This window comes from Engystomops pustulosus, unplaced genomic scaffold (assembly GCF_040894005.1).
Source record: "Engystomops pustulosus unplaced genomic scaffold, aEngPut4.maternal MAT_SCAFFOLD_87, whole genome shotgun sequence".
Classification (NCBI taxonomy): Eukaryota; Metazoa; Chordata; class Amphibia; order Anura; family Leptodactylidae; genus Engystomops; species Engystomops pustulosus.
In genome coordinates this window covers 81,375-99,329 of record NW_027284974.1, presented here as the reverse complement: position 1 = coordinate 99,329, position 17,955 = coordinate 81,375, and the positions used below count along the sequence as shown (strand labels likewise).

The following is a 17,955-nucleotide window of genomic DNA, read 5'->3' as shown; positions in this document are numbered from 1 at the left end:
TTTGTGCTACCCTAATGCACTTCCGCTCTCCTGCAGGGTCTCCCCTGGTTGCAGCGTAATGCCCCTGTGCTGGACTGGTCTTCTGGGAAAATTCTCTGTTGGGTTCCGGATTGTTCCTCACACTGTATGGAGGTTCCTCATCCCATACCTGTCAGGACTTCGACATTGTCTCTCAAGCCTCTGGAGAGGCTTCCCGCTCCATACCTGGACTTCAGAGATGTGTTCCCCAAAAAGCAGGCTGTGACTCTTCCTCCACATTGTCCCTACGATTGCCCCATCGATCTGCTGCCCGGCTCCTCTCCTTTGCGGGTGGATAGTACATCAAAGAGAATCTGCAAAGGGGCTTCATATGCAAATCCTCCTCTCCAGTTGGCGCAGGTTTCTTTTTTGTCACCAAGAAGGATGGCTCTTTCCGCCCCTGTAGAGACTATCGTGGTCTTCGTGGGGCCTACAACTTCATCTGCATCAGGAAAGGGGATGGGTGGAAGACCGCCTTTAACACCTGTGATGGACAATTTGAATATTTAGTTATGCCTTTTGGACTTTGTAATGCACCAGCCGTTTTTCAGGAGTTTGTTAATGACATCTTCAGGGACTTGTTGTACAGTTGCGTTGTGGTATACCTGGATTATATCCTTGTGTAGTCTGCGGATCTCGAGTCCCACCAGTCCCACGTACGGCAAGAGCTCAGCTGCCTCAAGGTTAACCATCTCTACGCCAAACTGGACAAATGCCAGTATCATCAGAAGAGCCTTCCATTCCTCGGCTTCATAATCTCTGATAAACGCTTGCAGATGGATCCTGCCAAGTTATCTGCGGTTCTTCAATGGCCACGCCCAGTGGGACTACGTGACATTCAAAGATTTCTGGGCATTGCAGACTATTATAGACAATTTATCCCACATTTCTTGTCTCTGGTAGCCCCGATGGTGGCGCTTACAAAGAAAGATGCCAATTCTCATGTCTGGTCTCCCGCAGGAGAGGAGGCCTTCACGAAATTAAAGACTGTCTTTTCCTCTGCATCAGTTCTTACCTGTTACCTGTTCTTACCAGACTGAAAAGCCTTTCCTTGTGGAAGTTGATGCCTCCTCTGTGGGAGCTGGGGCGGTCCTTACCCAGAAGGGGCCTAAGGGCTGAACTTTCTCCCCCGCCAAGTGAAACTATTCTTTTGGAGATTCTTTTTGTGAGCTTCTGGATATCAAGCTTGCCTTGGAAGAATGGCACTATCTTCTTCCAGTTAGCATTTACATTGTCCACAAGAACCTTCAATATCTTCAGGCAGCTCATCAATTAAACCCGCGTCAAGCCCGGTGGTCCCTCTTCTTTTCCCTCTTTGACTTTCAGATTTTTGTCCTGCTGAGAAAAACATCAAAGCTGATGCCTTGTCTTGTGCTTTCGATGTTATGGGGGGGGGGGGGGGGGGACTCTGCTCCGAAACATATAGTTCTTCCAGAGAGACTTGCACTAGAAGCACCGGTGGACCTCCGGCAACTACCTCCTGGCAAGACTTATGTGCAACCTGGTCTTCGAAAGAGGATCCTGACTTGGGGACATTCTTCTCATGTGGCTGGGCACCCTGGGGTGCAGAACTCTGTGGCCCTTATTTCCTGATGCTATTGGTGGCCTGACTTGGTCAAGGACTTTCGGGCTTTTTTGGGTTCCCGTGCCTCTTGTGTCCGCAATAAGCCCTCACGAAAAAAACCTGCTGGTCTTCTGTTGCTGTTACCCGTGTCTCATGTGCCTATGGACTTTATTACAGATCTGTCGCCATCATCTGGAAGCACCGTCATCTGGGTGGTGACTGACCGCTTTTCTAAGATGTACCATTTTGTCACTCTGCTAGGTTTGCCTTCTGCTGCACATCTTGCCAGTCTCTTCTTCCAGCACATCTTCTGGTTACATGGCCTTCCCCAGCACATCATTACAGATTGAGGTGTTTAGTTTGTGTCCAAGTTCTGGAGATCTCTGTGTAACCAGCTGCAGTTGGTCTATTGGACTATTCTTCCGCCTATCACCCTCAGTCTAATGGACAAGTAGAGAGGGTGAATCAGACGTTGGGTTGCTACCTCCGCGGCTTTGTGTCCGCCCGTCGGGACACCTGGGTTTCTCTTCCATGGGCGGAATTCTCCTACAATTCCCTGGACTCCACTTCTGCCAGTTCTGCTCCCTTCTTTATTAATTATGGACTGCTTCCATGGCCCCCTTTTCCGTAACCCGTGTCTGCTGATGTTCCTGCTGTGGATGACTTGGTACAGGTTCTAAAAGCTATCTGGGAACAAGCCTGTACTTTATTGCTCCGAGCTTCTGCCCAGACCAAGCGTCCAGCGGACAAAAAACGCAGACCACCTCCTGTTTTCACTCCTGGTGACAAGGTCTGGTTATCCTCCAGATATGTCCGGTCGAAGATCCCTAGCTACAAATTGGGACCCCGGTTCTTGGGTCCATTTGAAGTCCTCAGTCGCATCAACCAGTAGCCTACAAATTGCGACTGCCTCCTAGCATGCGCATACCCAACTCCTTCCACATTTTTCTCCTCAAGCCAGTCATCTTGAACTGCTTCGCCCGGCAAGTTCCTCCTCCTCTGGCGCCCCAGGCGGATTCCACCGAAGTCTTCGAGGTGAAGGAGATCCTCCACATGAAGATGGTGAAGAGACTGGAAGGGATTTGGTCCTGAGGAGAGATCGTGGGAGCCAGAGGATAACGTCCTGGATAACAGCCTGCTTCAGCGATTTCTGAGGCCCAAGAAGAGGGGGAGGCCAAAGGGGGGATACTGTCATGGGTTCTCCCGCAATCCCTGTTTTGGTCGCACCTGTGTCCCTCTGTGTGCTCCCGCTCCAGCCGCGGCCTCAGACTCACCTGTCCTGGCTCCTGCTCTCCAGCGGACGGCCGATCGAGCGCATCCCCACCTCCTAGGCACGCGTGCATTGGCTGGCAGAAATTTAAAGAGCCAGTGCACCGCTAATTGGTGCAGTGGCTGAACACCTTCTCCTTATAATCTGGCACCTCCCTTCCTGCCTTGCCGGATCTTTGAGTGCCTTGCCAAAGAGAAAGCTCCCCTGCGATATCCCCGAGTATTCCTGAGTTCCTGGTTTCTGTTCCTACGTTCCTGTGTGTTCCTGCGTTCCTATTCCCGTGCTCCTGTGTTCCTGTTCGTGTGGTTCTGCTCTCGTGCTCTTGTGTATTCCAGTCCTTGTCTGTGTTCCCCTTTCCATTCTGTCTCGATCTCCCGTTGCTGACCTCAGATTGGACTTGACCTTGCATCTCTGCCGCAGGCCCTGACCTGTGCCTGAACCTGACCACGAGACTGTCTCCTAGAAAGGTAGCTCGACCTTGGCTGCCACCGCGGGCTAGTCACGCCTGTGGAACGACCTGGTGGTACTCCGCCGCAGCAAGAGCATCTCGCTGGTGAAGGCCAGGTGCCTCTTAGATTCCAGTCCTAGGTGTCAGCTACTACCACCTCCCTCAGTGGTACAGAGGATCCACAGATCTCGCATGCTGACAATGAGATGGCACCACTTTCTATCTGAAATTTTCAACCCAGACTCTTTGGCAACCTTGGCACACATACAAAACCAGTTTCCTCCAGTAGCTCCAGAACATCTGATGAGAAAATTGAGCACATCTGCAGACTTTCTAAACTTCAAATTTAGGCTTAGAACCTATAACTCTGCCATTCACATTGCCAAACAGGTCTATTTCACCATTCTAATATGGTATTTCTCCACCGGTCAAAGACCTTAGGGCTGAAGACCTGCCCAACTACTTTAAAGACAAAATTGATTGTATCCAACAGGATCCCCTTACCCCTAGTACCTCATCCTTTTCACTGTCTTCCATTGATCCAGTCACAGAGGAAGAAGTTTCCCAGCTCTTTTTCTCTGCTCTCCACACTACCTGTGTTAGTGACCCCATCCCCTCACATCTCATACAGTTCCTCTCACGAGCAGTCAACTCAAAAATTTTGAATCTCACTCTTATGGCGTCTTTCCCTCCTCTTTCAAGCAAGCTGTTATAAAACCATTACTAAAAAATCCCTCCCTGGACCCATTCAGTGACTACTACTGACCAGTCTCTAATCTCTGACCAGTCTACTGACCAGTCTCTAATCTCTCTTTCATCTCCAAACTCCTGGATCTTTCTCAACTTACCTCTATCTCTCTGCTAGCTCCCTCCTTTTCGCCTCACAATCTGTTTTTCATACATTCCACAGAAACTGGTCTTTCTAAAGTCTCCAATGATCTCCTGACTACTAAATCCTAAGGTTACTATTCTCTCCTGGTTCTTCTTAATCTCTTGGCAGCTTTTGATACTGTGGACCACCAGCTCCTCCTCAGGAAGCTTCGCTCTATTGGCCTGAAGGACACTGCACTCTCTTGGTTCTCCTCGCTTTCTGACCGCGCTTTTAGTGTCTCCTTCTCTCTTGTCTCCTCTTCCTTGTACTGATCAGTCCTAGGTCCTCTTCTCTTTTTCCTCTTTACGGCCCCCATTGGACAAACCATTAGTAGATCTTTATGCTGATGATACCCAACCATATACTTCTGCACATAACATCACCCCCGCTCCATCCACCCAAGGTCATTTTGCAGCACAGACTGTCCAGGAGTAGGCAGATGCTTTAGTCTAGGTCTGAGAGGCGATCTTTCAGGAGACCACCCACAACCTTATCAGGAGCATGCCGAAGCGTTGTAGGGAGGTCATACAGGCACGTGGAAGCCGCACACAATACTGAGCCTCATCAGGAGCATGCACAGGTGTTGTAGGGAGGTCATACAGGCACGTGGAGGTCACACACAATACTGAGCCTCATCAGGAGCATGCCGAGGCATTATAGGGAGGTCATACAGGCACGTGGAGGTCACACACAATACTGATCCTCATCAGGAGCATGCCCAGGTGTTGTAGGGAGGTCATACAGGCACGTGGAGGCCACACACAATACTGATCTCATCAGGAGCATGCCGAGGTGTTGTAGGGACGTCATACAGGCACGTGGAGGCCACACACAATACTGATCTCATCAGGAGCATGCCGAGGCATTATAGGGAGGTCATACAGGCACGTGGAGGTCACACACAATACTGAGCCTCATCAGGAGCATGTCCAGGTGTTGTAGGGAGGTCATACAGGCACCTGGAGGCCACACAATACTGAGCCTCATCAGGAGCATGCCGAGGTGTTGTAGGGAGGTCATACAGGCATATGGAGGCCACACACAATACTGAGCCTCATCAGGAGCATGCCAAGGTATTGTAGGTAGGACATACAGGCACGTGGAGGCCACACACAATACTGAGCCTCATCAGGAGCATGCCGAGGTGTTGCAGAGAGGTCATACAGGCACGTGGAGGCCACACAATACTGAGCCTCATCAGGAGCATGCCGAGGTGTTGTAGGGAGGTCATACAGGCACGTGGAGGCCACACACACTACTGATCTCATCAGGAGAATGCCAAGGAGTTGTAGAGAGGTCACACAGGCACGTGGAGGCCACACACAATACTGAGCCTCATCAGGAGCATCCCGAGGTTTTGTAGGGAGGTCATACAGGCACATGGAGACCACACACATTACTGATCCTCATCAGGAGCATGCCGAGGTGTTGTAGAGAGGTCACACAGGCACATGGAGGCCACACACACTACTGAGCCTCATCAGGAGCATGTTGAGGAGTTGTAGGGAGGTCATACAGGTTTTTTTGTGATTTTGTTGTCAGCGCATTTAACTTTGTATAGAACAAAGTCCGATCTAGGATGTTATACTCCCTTTATCTTTTTGAGCAGTGTATGTACAGTACATATATATATGAGTATATGTCAAAATGGAAATAGATGGTTGTAAAATATATACAAAAAAGGCAGCACCAAGAGCGTACGTTATTACTACCTCATGTGTCCAGCTAGGTTTTTGGTTTTAAAGACTAGATTCTTTCTACCTTAATGTAGCCAAGCAGATAAGTGTTGGATTGTGGGTAACTTATTATTCTGCAGACTCTCCAGACTCCTATAAAGAGCGATCCCTGCCAGGTAACTGATTATATTGCTTTTCAATACAGTAAATGGCACAAACCACTGATAGGTGACCCCACACTACCTGGGAGCTTGAAGAAAGATCTAGAAGCATCACCCCCGATTGTGGGAGGATTGGGAGGAGTTTACAATGGCCATCATGACCAGGCTTCTCCTGCCCCATAGTGAGCCCTGCACTGGACAGACACAGGATTATCAGCTCACTGCACAATAGAAGGTTCTCTCCTGTTGTCCACAATTTACATTACTGATCCAGATCCTATCAGTCGGGTACATCGCACGGGGTAAGGTTTATGCTAGTTGATGTATTTTGAGAAGTAAGAACCCCTTAGTTTACATTTACATGAACGTATGTCTGGCGGACGTATGCCCCTCTCGTGACCTCTCCCCTCTCCATTGAGATGCACGGCATACGGTGGTGCACACGGGGGAAAATAGGACATGTGCTATCTTTTCCCCGTGTATGAAGCGCTATGGTGCCAAAAGTATCTCTCCATGCGGCCATTGCCAGAATCACAGAAATCTAAATAGAAAATGCCAGATATTACATATCTCCACTAAATGTGACACAAGTGACCGCTCGTATGGCGCCGCACCACTCACCCAGATCCACCAGGGTCCACATGGCTGATCTCAGGGATCCAGTACTTTTATGTCTCACATCACACATGAATGTCTTTCCTTGGTCCTTCATTGTAGGGGTGTAACTCATGGTGCTGGTGAGGTGGCAGAGGCCGGACTGGTCAGGTAGGACATCACTGATGATAGACTCCAGTCTCTCTCCATCTTCTGTAGACCATGTGACCTCTACAGGTGGCGGGTAAAATGAATGGATCTTACAGGACAACTTCATTATCTCCCCTGCATGGACCTTGTCCTGTGCCGACTTTATAGGATCCATTACAGGAACAGCTAAGGGAACATCACACAGAGGAATCAGCAGAATATCAACACAGAGGAATCAGCAGGATATCATCACACAGAGGAATCAGGCAGGATATCATCACACAGAGGAATCAGGCAGGATATCATCACACAGAGGAATCAGCAGGATATCATCACACAGAGGAATCAGCAGGATATCATAATACAGAGGAATCAGGCAGGATATCATCACACAGAGGAATCAGGCAGGATATCATCACACAGAGGAATCAGGCAGGATATCATCACACAGAGGAATCAGCAGGATAACATCACACAGAGGAATCAGCAGATATCATCACACAGAGGAATCAGGCAGAATATCATCACACAGAGGAATCAGCAGGATATCATCACACAGAGGAATCAGCAGGATATCATCACACAGAGAAATCAGGCAGGATATCATCACACAGAGAAATCCGGAAGGATATCATCACACAGAGGAACCAGCAGGATAACATCACACAGAGGAATCAGCAGAATATCATCACACAGAGGAATCAGCAGAATATCATCACACAGAGGAATCAGCAGAATATCATCACACAGAGGAATCAGCAGATATCATCACACAGAGTAATCAGGCAGATATCATCACACAGAGGAATCAGCAGAATATCATCACACAGAGAAATCAGGCAGGATATCATCACACAGAGAAATCCGGAAGGATATCATCACACAGAGGAACCAGCAGGATAACATCACACAGAGGAATCAGCAGAATATCATCACACAGAGGAATCAGCAGAATATCATCACACAGAGGAATCAGCAGATATCATCACACAGAGTAATCAGGCAGGATATCATCACACAGAGGAATCAGCAGAATATCATCACACAGAGGAATCAGCAGGATATCATCACAAAGAGGAATCAGCAGGATATCATCACACAGAGGAATCAGCAGAATATCATCACACAGAGGAATCAGCAGGATATCATCACAAAGAGGAATCAGCAGGATATCATCACAAAGAGGAATCAGCAGAATATAAATCACACAGAGTAATCAGCAGAATATAAATCACACAGAGTAATCAGGCAGAATATCATCACACAGAGGAATCAGCAGATATCATCACACAGAGGAATCAGACAGAATATCATCACACAGAGGAATCAGGCAGGATATCATCACACAGAGTAATCAGCAGATATCATCACACAGAGGAATCAGCAGATATCATCACACAGAGGAATCAGACAGAATATCATCACACAGAGGAATCAGGCAGGATATCATCACACAGAGGAATCAGCAGGATATCATCACACAGAGGAATCAGGCAGGATATCATCACACAGAGGAATCAGCAGGATATCATCAAACAGAGGAATCAGCAGAATATCATCACATAGAGGAATCAACAGAATATCATCACACAGAGGAATCAGGCAGGATATCATCACACAGAGGAATCAGCAGGATATCATCACACAGAGAAATCAGCAGAATATCATCACACAGAGTAATCAGGCAGGATATCATCACACAGAGTAATCAGGCAGGATATCATCACACAGAGTAATCAGGCAGGATATCATCACACAGAGGAATCAGCAGGATATCATCACACAGAGGAATCAGCAGGATATCATCACACAGAGTAATCAGGCAGGATATCATCACACAGAGTAATCAGCAGGATATCATCACACAGAAGAAACAGCAGGATATCATCACAAAGAGGAATCAGCAGAATATCATCACAAAGAGGAATCAGCAGAATATAAATCACACAGAGGAATCAGGCAGATATCATCACACAGAGGAATCAGCAGATATCATCACACAGAGGAATCAGCAGGATATCATCACACAGAGGAATCAGCAAGATATCATCATACAGAGGAATCAGGCAGAATATCATCACACAGAGGAATCAGGCAGTGTATCATCACAAAGAGGAATCAGCAGAAAATCATCACACAGAGGAATCAGGCAGAATATCATCACAAGGAGGAATTGGCAGAATATCATCACACAGAGGAATCAGCAGGATAGCATCACACAGAGGAATCAGCAGAATATCATCACACAGAGGAATCAGCAGGATATCGTCACACAGAGGAATCAGCAGGATATCATCACACAGAGGAATCAGCAGGATATCATCACACAGAGGAATCAGCAGAATATCATCACACAGAGGAATCAGCAGGATATCGTCATACAGAGGAATCAGCAGGATATCATCACACAGAGGAATCAGCAGGATATCATCACACAGAGGAATCAGGCAGGATATCATCACACAGAGGAATCAGCAGATATCATCAAACAGAGGAATCAGCAGAATATCATCACACAGAGAAATCAGCAGAATATCATCACATAGAGGAATCAACAGAATATCATCACACAGAGGAATCAGGCAGGATATCATCACACAGAGGAATCAGCAGGATATCATCACACAGAGGAATCAGCAGGATATCATCACACAGAGGAATCAGCAGGATATCATCACACAGAGTAATCAGGCAGGATATCATCACACAGAGTAATCAGGCAGGATATCATCACACAGAAGAATCAGCAGAATATCATCACAAAGAGGAATCAGCAGAATATAAATCACACAGAGGAATCAGCAGATATCATCACACAGAGGAATCAGCAGGATATCATCACACAGAGGAATCAGCAGGATATCATCACACAGAGGAATCAGCAGGATATCATCACACAGAGGAATCAGCAGAATATCATCACAAAGAGGAATAAGCAGAAAATCATCACACAGAGGAATCAGGCAGAATATCATCACAAAGAGGAATTGGCAGAATATCATCACACAGAGGAATCAGCAGAATATCAGCACACAGAGGAATCAGCGGGATATCATCACACAGAGGAATCAGCAGGATATCATCACACAGAGGAATCAGGCAGAATATCATCACACAGAGGAATCAGCAGAATATCATCACATAGAGGATTCAACAGAATAACATCACAAAGAGGAATCAGCAGAATATAAATCACACAGAGGAATCAGGCAGATATCATCACACAGAGGAATCAGCAGATATCATCACACAGAGGAATCAGCAGGATATCATCACACAGAAGAATCAGCAAAATATCATCACAAAGAGGAATCAGCAGAATATAAATCACACAGAGGAATCAGGCAGAATATCATCACACAGAGGAATCAGGCAGTATATCATCACACAGAGGAATCAGGCAAAATATCATCACACAGAGGAATCAGGCAGGATATCATCACACAGAGGAATCAGGCAGGATATCATCACACAGAGGAATCAGTCAGGATATCATCACACAGAGGAATCAGCAGGATATCATCACACAGAGGAATCAGCAGAATATCATCACATAGAGGATTCAACAGAATAACATCACACAGAGGAATCAGGCAGGATATCATCACACAGAGGAATCAGGCAGAATATCATCACAAAGAGGAATCAGCAGATATCATCACACAGAGGAATCAGCAGGATAGCATCACACAGAGGAATCAGCAGAATATCATCACACAGAGGAATCAGCAGGATATCGTCACACAGAGGAATCAGCAGGATATCATCACACAGAGGAATCAGCAGGATATCATCACACAGAGGAATCAGCAGAATATCATCACACAGAGGAATCAGCAGGATATCGTCACACAGAGGAATCAGCAGGATATCATCACACAGAGGAATCAGCAGGATATCATCACACAGAGGAATCAGCAGGATATCATCACATAGAGGAATCAGCAGGATATCACTATGTACCTCTCTCTTCCCCTGTAATGTCCTGTTGCCTCCTGTACCTCTCTCTTCCCCTGTAATGTCCTGTTACCTCCTGTACCTCTCTCTTTTCCCCTGTAATGTCCTGTTACACCCTGTACCTCTCTCTTCCCCTGTAATGTGCCGTTACCCCCTGTACCTCTCTCTTCCCCTGTAATGTCCTGTTACCCCCTGTACCTCTCTCTTCCCCTGTAATGTCCTGTTACCTCCTGTACCTCTCTTCCTCTGTAATGTCCTGTTACCCCCTGTAATGTCCTGTTACCTCCTGTACCTCCCTCTTCCCCTGTAATGTCCTGTTACCCCCTGTACCTCTCTCTTTCCCTGTAATGTCCTGTTACCTCCTGTACCTCTCTCTTCCCCTGTAATGTCCTGTTACCCCCTGTACCTCTCTCCTACCCTGTAATGTCCTGTTACCTCCTGTACCTCTCTCTTCCCCTGTAATGTCCTGTTACCTCCTGTACCTCTCTTCCCCTGTAATGTCCTGTTACCTCCTGTACCTCTCTCTTCCCCTGTAATGTCCTGTTACCTCCTGTACCTCTCTCTTCCCCTGTAATGTCCTGTTACCCCCTGTACCTCTCTCTTCCCCTGTAATGTCCTGTTACCCCCTGTACCTCTCTCTTCCCCTGTAATGTCCTGTTACCCCCTGTACCTCTCTCTTCCTCTGTAATGTCCTGTTACCCCCCTGTACCTCTCTCTTCCTCTGTAATGTCCTGTTACCCCCCTGTACCTCTCTCTTCCCCTGTAATGTCCTGTTACCCCTGTACCTCTCTCTTCCCCTGTAATGTCCTGTTACCTCCTGTACCTCTCTCTTCCCCTGTAATGTCCTGTTACCTCCTGTATCTCTCTCTTCCCCTGTAATGTCCTGTTACCTCCTGTACCTCTCTCTTCCCATGTAATGTCCTGTTACCCCCTGTACCTCTCTCTTCCTCTGTAATGTCCTGTTACCCCCTGTACCTCTCTCTTCCTCTGTAATGTCCTGTTACCTCCTGTACCTCTCTCTTCCTCTGTAATGTCCTGTTACCTCCTGTACCTCTCTCTTCCTCTGTAATGTCCTGTTACCTCCTGTACCTCTCTCTTCCCCTGTAATGTCCTGTTACCCCCTGTACCTCTCTCTTCCTCTGTAATCTCCTGTTACCTCCTGTACCTCTCTCTTCCCCTGTAATGTCCTGTTACCTCCTGTACCTCTCTCTTCCCCTGTAATGTCCTGTTACCCCCTGTACCTCTCTCTTCCCCTGTAATGTCCTGTTACCTCCTGTACCTCTCTCTTCCCCTGTAATGTCCTGTTACCCCCCTGTACCTCTCTCTTCCCCTGTAATGTCCTGTTACCCCCTGTACCCTTCTCCCTCTATAATTTCCTGTTACACCCCGGTATGTCTCACCTGTTACGGCCATGAGCAGTGTCTCTTCTGCCTGATGACCGGTTGCAGGGTGATGGGTTCTACAGATGTAAGTGGCTCCATCGTCTTCCCTCACATTGGGTTTGATCAGTAAGGCGCTCTGGAAGCTGTAGGACTTGTCCTGGTGCTCGTTCTCTGTTACGTTGTGGTTTGTATCTTCTTCCTGATTAGACTTCCAGGTCACCAGTTCCATCTCCTGGTCCTGATTCCTCTTCCTCTTCAGCCATGTGATCTCTAGGGGCTTGGGCTTAAAACCAGTGATAGAACAAGTCAGGGTCATCGGGACCTCATGGGTCTTATACACCGGACTGACGATGCTTAGTAATGTAGGAGGAACTACAAGAAGAGAAGGGAGAATTGATGATGAAACCATAGAATCTGAATGATTGTTTTTACATAATTATAGGCATCTTTATTACACATGAAGAACTGAAGGAAGAGCAGCCGCGGGGAGCATCGGGCAGGAAGGTGAGTTTACGAGGTGAGGACCTCGCCTTATATTCGGGTCAACTTATACTCCAGTATATCCGGTAAATGACTTAAGAATACAAATTATTCTTGTCTCACATCTATATTTTATCCTATTGATCTTTTACAAAGAATTTACACTTTCCAACCCTATGATGTTTCTATTATTGGATTCTGAATGTGATGGACCTTCATCCAGATCCTACATAATTCTTCTATGAGAGGCGTCTTACCTCCGATGACCCGCAGTGTCTTCTCCTGATGGACCTCTGCTGTCAGCGCCGGGTGGGACACATGTACAGACAATTCTGCTCCATCATCTTCAGAACAGCTGGGAGTGATGTGTAGAGAACATTGACAGCTGTAAGTGTAGAGTCTCCTCCATGTGATACAGCGGAGAAGACGGGGTCTATTGGGGGTTACCACTGCAGACATGTCCAGGTGTAGGGGTGTCTGTGTGTGACCGGCATCCCCATTCATCAGCCTCTGCCGCTCTACATCTATGGCCACACTACTACCCCCAGCATTGTCACCCATCATCACTGAGGAAGGGAAGTCCCTGGATCTCCAGATGAGGACCATCTGCTCCTTTGCTCCACGTCTCCTCAGACACACGGAGATCTCCAGGTCATTAGGTCTAAAGCCCGTAATGTGACAAGTCAGAGTCGTCCTGTTCATGTCAATCATCTCATCGCTCCCGGTGATCTCAGAAAGTGTGGGGGGATCTGGGGGAAGAGATATAAGAATCTGAGGATGAAGACTAAAATCGATAGACAAGACGTCTTACACATCCCCTGGATCCTCACCTTTAGTGAATGCTTGATGGAGGAGAAAAGCAGCAGCTGATAGAAGGATCACAGTGAGTAATGTCAGGATCACAGCAGCGACAACCGTCCCCGTGTTATCTTCTCGCTCTGTAATCACATGGAGCAGGAACACAGTGTGTGACAATGTAACCTAATATAATGGAGGAGAAGGATGGCCGTTTGTTCTGTTATTACATGTACGAGGGGGATAGGTGACCTGGGCCCCTGGTCACACTATAGATGAGGGGCCACTACTGGCACCTGTGACTGATAATGTAAGAGATGTGATCCACGGGACATCATGATGCGGTTGTAATAATATCTAATGGTCCCGTATAATTTCAGCCTTAGTTAATATTTGATACATTGGGGGTTTATATATCCGGGAACAATATTTCAGTGTTTATGGTGGGGCAAGAGTGGGAGTAAGTAATGTAAAATATTCATCTTTTGACTCGTGATTCCATCACAGTTTGAATATAATAGAGTCACTCACCTGTTACGGTCAGGGTGAAGTCCCTCGTCAGGTCGTGGGGCAGAGATCGATGCTTCACCACACAGGAATACTTATAGCCGCTGTCATCTATTGTAGGATATAAGGTCAGCTGACTGGTAACATTATACGTGCCATCGGTATTATTTACGGCCTCCCCGCTGCAGGACCCTTGCCCCTGGACCACTTGTTTTGGGGAATCTTTCTTGTGTTGAACCCATCGAATACTTATATCTTTAGGGTAAAAATTTCTGACTTTACACGAGACGGATCTCTCACTTCCGATCTCCACAGTGACGGCGTCTCCGGGGGTCAGGACGGCGGAGGGGACAGCTACACGAGAGAAGACAATGAGATCCCAGCTGAGATATTCATGTATATAAATGCTTGTAGCCATGTTACAGAATTGGTCATTTTCTAACAGGAGAATCAAAGAAAACACCAGACCTGACGAAAAAAAAGAGTAACCAATCCAACCATTCACAAGAAGAAACAGCCCTATGAGTGAAGTCTGAAAACCTACAAAGTCACGTGAAAATGAGCTTAAAACAGTTGGGTCACACTATGACTATCAACCGTATAAACTACGACACTACGATACTACGAGGCTGAAGGCGCAGTGTCATTCTAGCTCATAATATCTTGGACTCTATAGATAAAAACCTTGTACCTACAAATGTCGTCTGTAATGGTATTGCTAAAAATCACTGAATTCACAACCCTCGTGGATTCCACGCCAACCCTTCCTAAACCTCCAGGCTTGGATGTGGGGTCATTTGTAATTGTTTGTTATGCTGAGGTCCAATGACCAATCAGTACCTGCCTTTTCTGTAGCTTTGACTCTCAGTCATCCCTTCAATAAAGTGTTTCAAACTAAATTTATTGAAAATTTTAAATAAAAAAATAAACCCTAACATAGGGCCAGCAACACTAACAGAAGGTGAACGACCCAAAGGGGAAATAAGTGGCAAAGTGGTAGGGAAGAAGTGGAAAGGTCTCGCAGCCGCTTGGCTAAGTTTGTCAGTTACAGTTCACTCCAGTATTTTGTGAGTCCTCCTCAAGTTCAGGGATCAGAAGCAGCAGAAAGCAGAGTAACATTCTTATATCGTTATAGAACAATTCTGCAAAATTCAGAGAAAAAGGAGTGGGGAAGGGGGTGACACACAATACATTCAGTCCTGAACAGAAACAATAACCATAACCCAACACTTGCCATTCCTGATACCTCTCTGTAGCTGCAAAACCTTCTCTAATATTCCAACTCATCCCTGGAGACATTCGAGTGATAAAGCTGTCCCACGTGTTCAAGAAAAATTGCACTCGCTTTTTCCCTACTCAGGGTGGTATCTATCCTGCCCATACACATGGTTATCCTAAGCTTTTCTAAGAACAATCCGAAAGGGGGCATCTTGGGGCCAGGTCTCCACTGCCATCAGTAATTTCATGCAACCTTTGGTGCAGCGTCGGATCTCTTCATCTAAAAGCCAAAAGATTACCCACATTGGGTCTCTGGGGACATAATTTGCAAAACATTTGGTTGTAAGGGCCAGAATTCTGTGCCAGAAAGGCTGGATAGTCAGGCCATACGCTCCTTACTGTGACATCGCCAGCATGCGGTCGTGTTGTATATACCCATGTGAGAATATGTGTAGTATGTAGTCCAGTGAGATCTGTCTGTGCTGACCATTGGCCCTGCCAAACCCGGCCCAGCAACTGGGATTCAGATCGTTCTCCCCAGACCCGCCATTACTTCCTCAGCATAATGAGAGGCCTGCATGTAAGGGAAGCCTGCAATGTGGAGGTCGGGAAGTTCCCCTGTAGTTCTGTGATGAGTTTTAGGTGTGCTACTGTGTGGATTCCTGTCCTATACCACATATAGAAGTCACAATGTAATAACAGAAGAAGGAATATAAGGGACTAAACTTGAAGTGTTGTTGCACTCTTGACCATCGCACCAAGAAGATATTAGTAAGGGGTCGTTCTCTTTGGGTACTCAGGCAATAACAGGTCAGGCCGCCCCTGCTATTAAGTGTTGGTCTATAAAAACATCAGTGTAGATCGATGTGTATCCAGTCCCCGATTATCCGCATATTAGCTGCCAAGTTGTAAGCCCCTAGGCATATAGCCATTTGGCTAGGGACTGCAGCCAGGTTTAGCGTCAGCTGGAGGTGAATGGCACGTCCCCTTTAAGAATGTTGGGTAGAGTGGTGTTGAGGGGCTACGTGACTGTGGGTGGGCATAATGGAAACCCTGCCCGGGGGTGATTCACTCACCCTCTTTCCTGGGCTGCTTCAGAGAAGATCAAGACCATGGCATCGGATGACGCCATTCATTAGCGCCTACGCACCGAAGGCCCCGCCTGGCTGTCCTCCCTGCTTGCAGAGGCACAGGCAGGGGCAGTGCCTCCGCTCCCTCCCGACCCTGAAGTCTGTTGCTCCGGTAGGCAGTCGCGGCCGCCACAGCGCTTGTCCCTATCAGCGCAGGTGGCCGCGCGTACCCCCTCAGCAGTGGTCTCCCTGGCCAACGATAGGTCCCGGGTGCAGCCTCCCCCCGCTGCTGCTAAGGTCTGGAGGCGCGATCCCCCTCCGGTACCACGGCAGCATCCCGCGACAAGGATGGAGGAGTCTCCGGACTTCATCGCCCCCACACCGGTGTCCACCATCTCCTCCGCTGGCCGACAATAGTTAGCGGTGGTGCCGAGACTCGAGGGGTGAGCCGCCCTTCCCCCAGCGCTGCCGGATCAGGCTGCGTAGCAGCGAGCACCGCAACCTGTGCTAGCCTCCCTCACAGCCACGCCTCCGATATGGTCCCGGCTCTAGTCACTTCGCCAGGCTTGGGGGCAGTTGGTTTAAATCTGCCCACCCAGCCTCGGCCGTTAACCCCTTATCCTCATGGCATGTTAATATTAATCCTTCCTTCTTCCACCTTAGGGATTGTTGAATTGGATGATGCTGCTTCGGATGAGGACCTCCTGGGCACCGATCTTACCCTGCTTGACCCAGGCACCTTGGTGGTTCCACCCCCCCTGGTGGCTCCAATGCTGGCTGGTGACCCTGGCCCAGGGTCCGTGCTGGCCCAGGGCCCTCAGTGAGCCTCATCTGTTGCATCCAGGCCTAGATCCCAGCGCAGCGCCAATTGGCGGGGGTTGCCTTCTTCTTCAAGTTGCATGGTTGGGTGGATGTGACTCAGAGTTTCTTCATCAAGCAGGCGATAAAAGGTTGGAAGAAGGGCTCAGTGCGGCGGGAGTCCCGCCATCCTATTTCTTACTCAGTGTTGGCACGCCTGTTGTCTCTCTTACCCAGTGTTTGTCAGGATGTTTTTGAAGTTTCTCTGTTTCATACAGCCTTTGTTATTGCCTTTTTTGGTGCCCTTAGAGTTTCAGAGCTGGTTCCGCCTATTGCGACAAAGCCTGGGGGTTTGCGTTTTCGCATCCGACGTTCTAAGATGAATGTCTTTGGGCGGGGTTGCTGGGTGTCCTTACGTCCAGTAGGTGGGTTGGCTTGTCCGGTGGAGGCGGTGGTGAGTTTTCTAGCAGTAAGGGTTGGTGGGGCCCAATTTTTGTGGCATGTGGACTGATACACTTTCAGTTTTCTGTTATTTTCAGCTGGATTCCTTCCAGGGGAGTTTGGTACGCATTCATTCTGGATTGGCGCCGCAACTACTGCAAGAGAATTGGGTTTGTCAGATACTGAAGTGCAGAGGATAGGGCATTGGAAGTCTGAGTGCTTTGCAGGATATATTTGCCCCGATTTGCTTATTAATTGATTTATTCTTTTTAGATTCCTGTCCAACAAACTGGATTATGGGGAACTCGTTCGTTTATTGGGCCGAGCAGTGAGCGATGGTGCGCCCAGGTGTAAGATCGCTCGGCTTCTTCAACGCAGACGTTTGTTGGAAGGGAATCAAGGTCGACATTAGCCGGTACTCGGAAGCACCATCTATCCTCGTCCTACATCTTGGGGGGAATGATTTGTGTTCTATACGCTTGGGTGAATTGATCCCGTTTATTCAGACTGACCTGGAAAGATTTTCCTCCTTTTCCAGATTCGTACTGGTCTGGT

The 17,955-nt window shown here is 47.8% G+C and overlaps 1 protein-coding gene across 2 annotated transcripts in view; it reads right to left on the bottom strand.

Moving 5' to 3' along the window:
• The window catches only part of LOC140106909 (uncharacterized), a 77,583-nt gene that overhangs the window by 40,976 nt on the left and 18,652 nt on the right, over positions 1–17,955 (bottom strand). For both annotated transcript variants that reach the window (XM_072131548.1, XM_072131547.1), the window contains exons 3-7: positions 13,898–14,227; positions 13,402–13,509; positions 12,829–13,320; positions 12,110–12,463; positions 6,630–6,938 (exon numbers count right to left, since the gene is read on the bottom strand). In XM_072131548.1, coding sequence (XP_071987649.1) covers positions 6,630–6,938; positions 12,110–12,463; positions 12,829–13,320; positions 13,402–13,509; positions 13,898–14,227 — 1,593 coding nt within the window. The remainder of the gene's footprint in view (positions 1–6,629; positions 6,939–12,109; positions 12,464–12,828; positions 13,321–13,401; positions 13,510–13,897; positions 14,228–17,955) is intronic.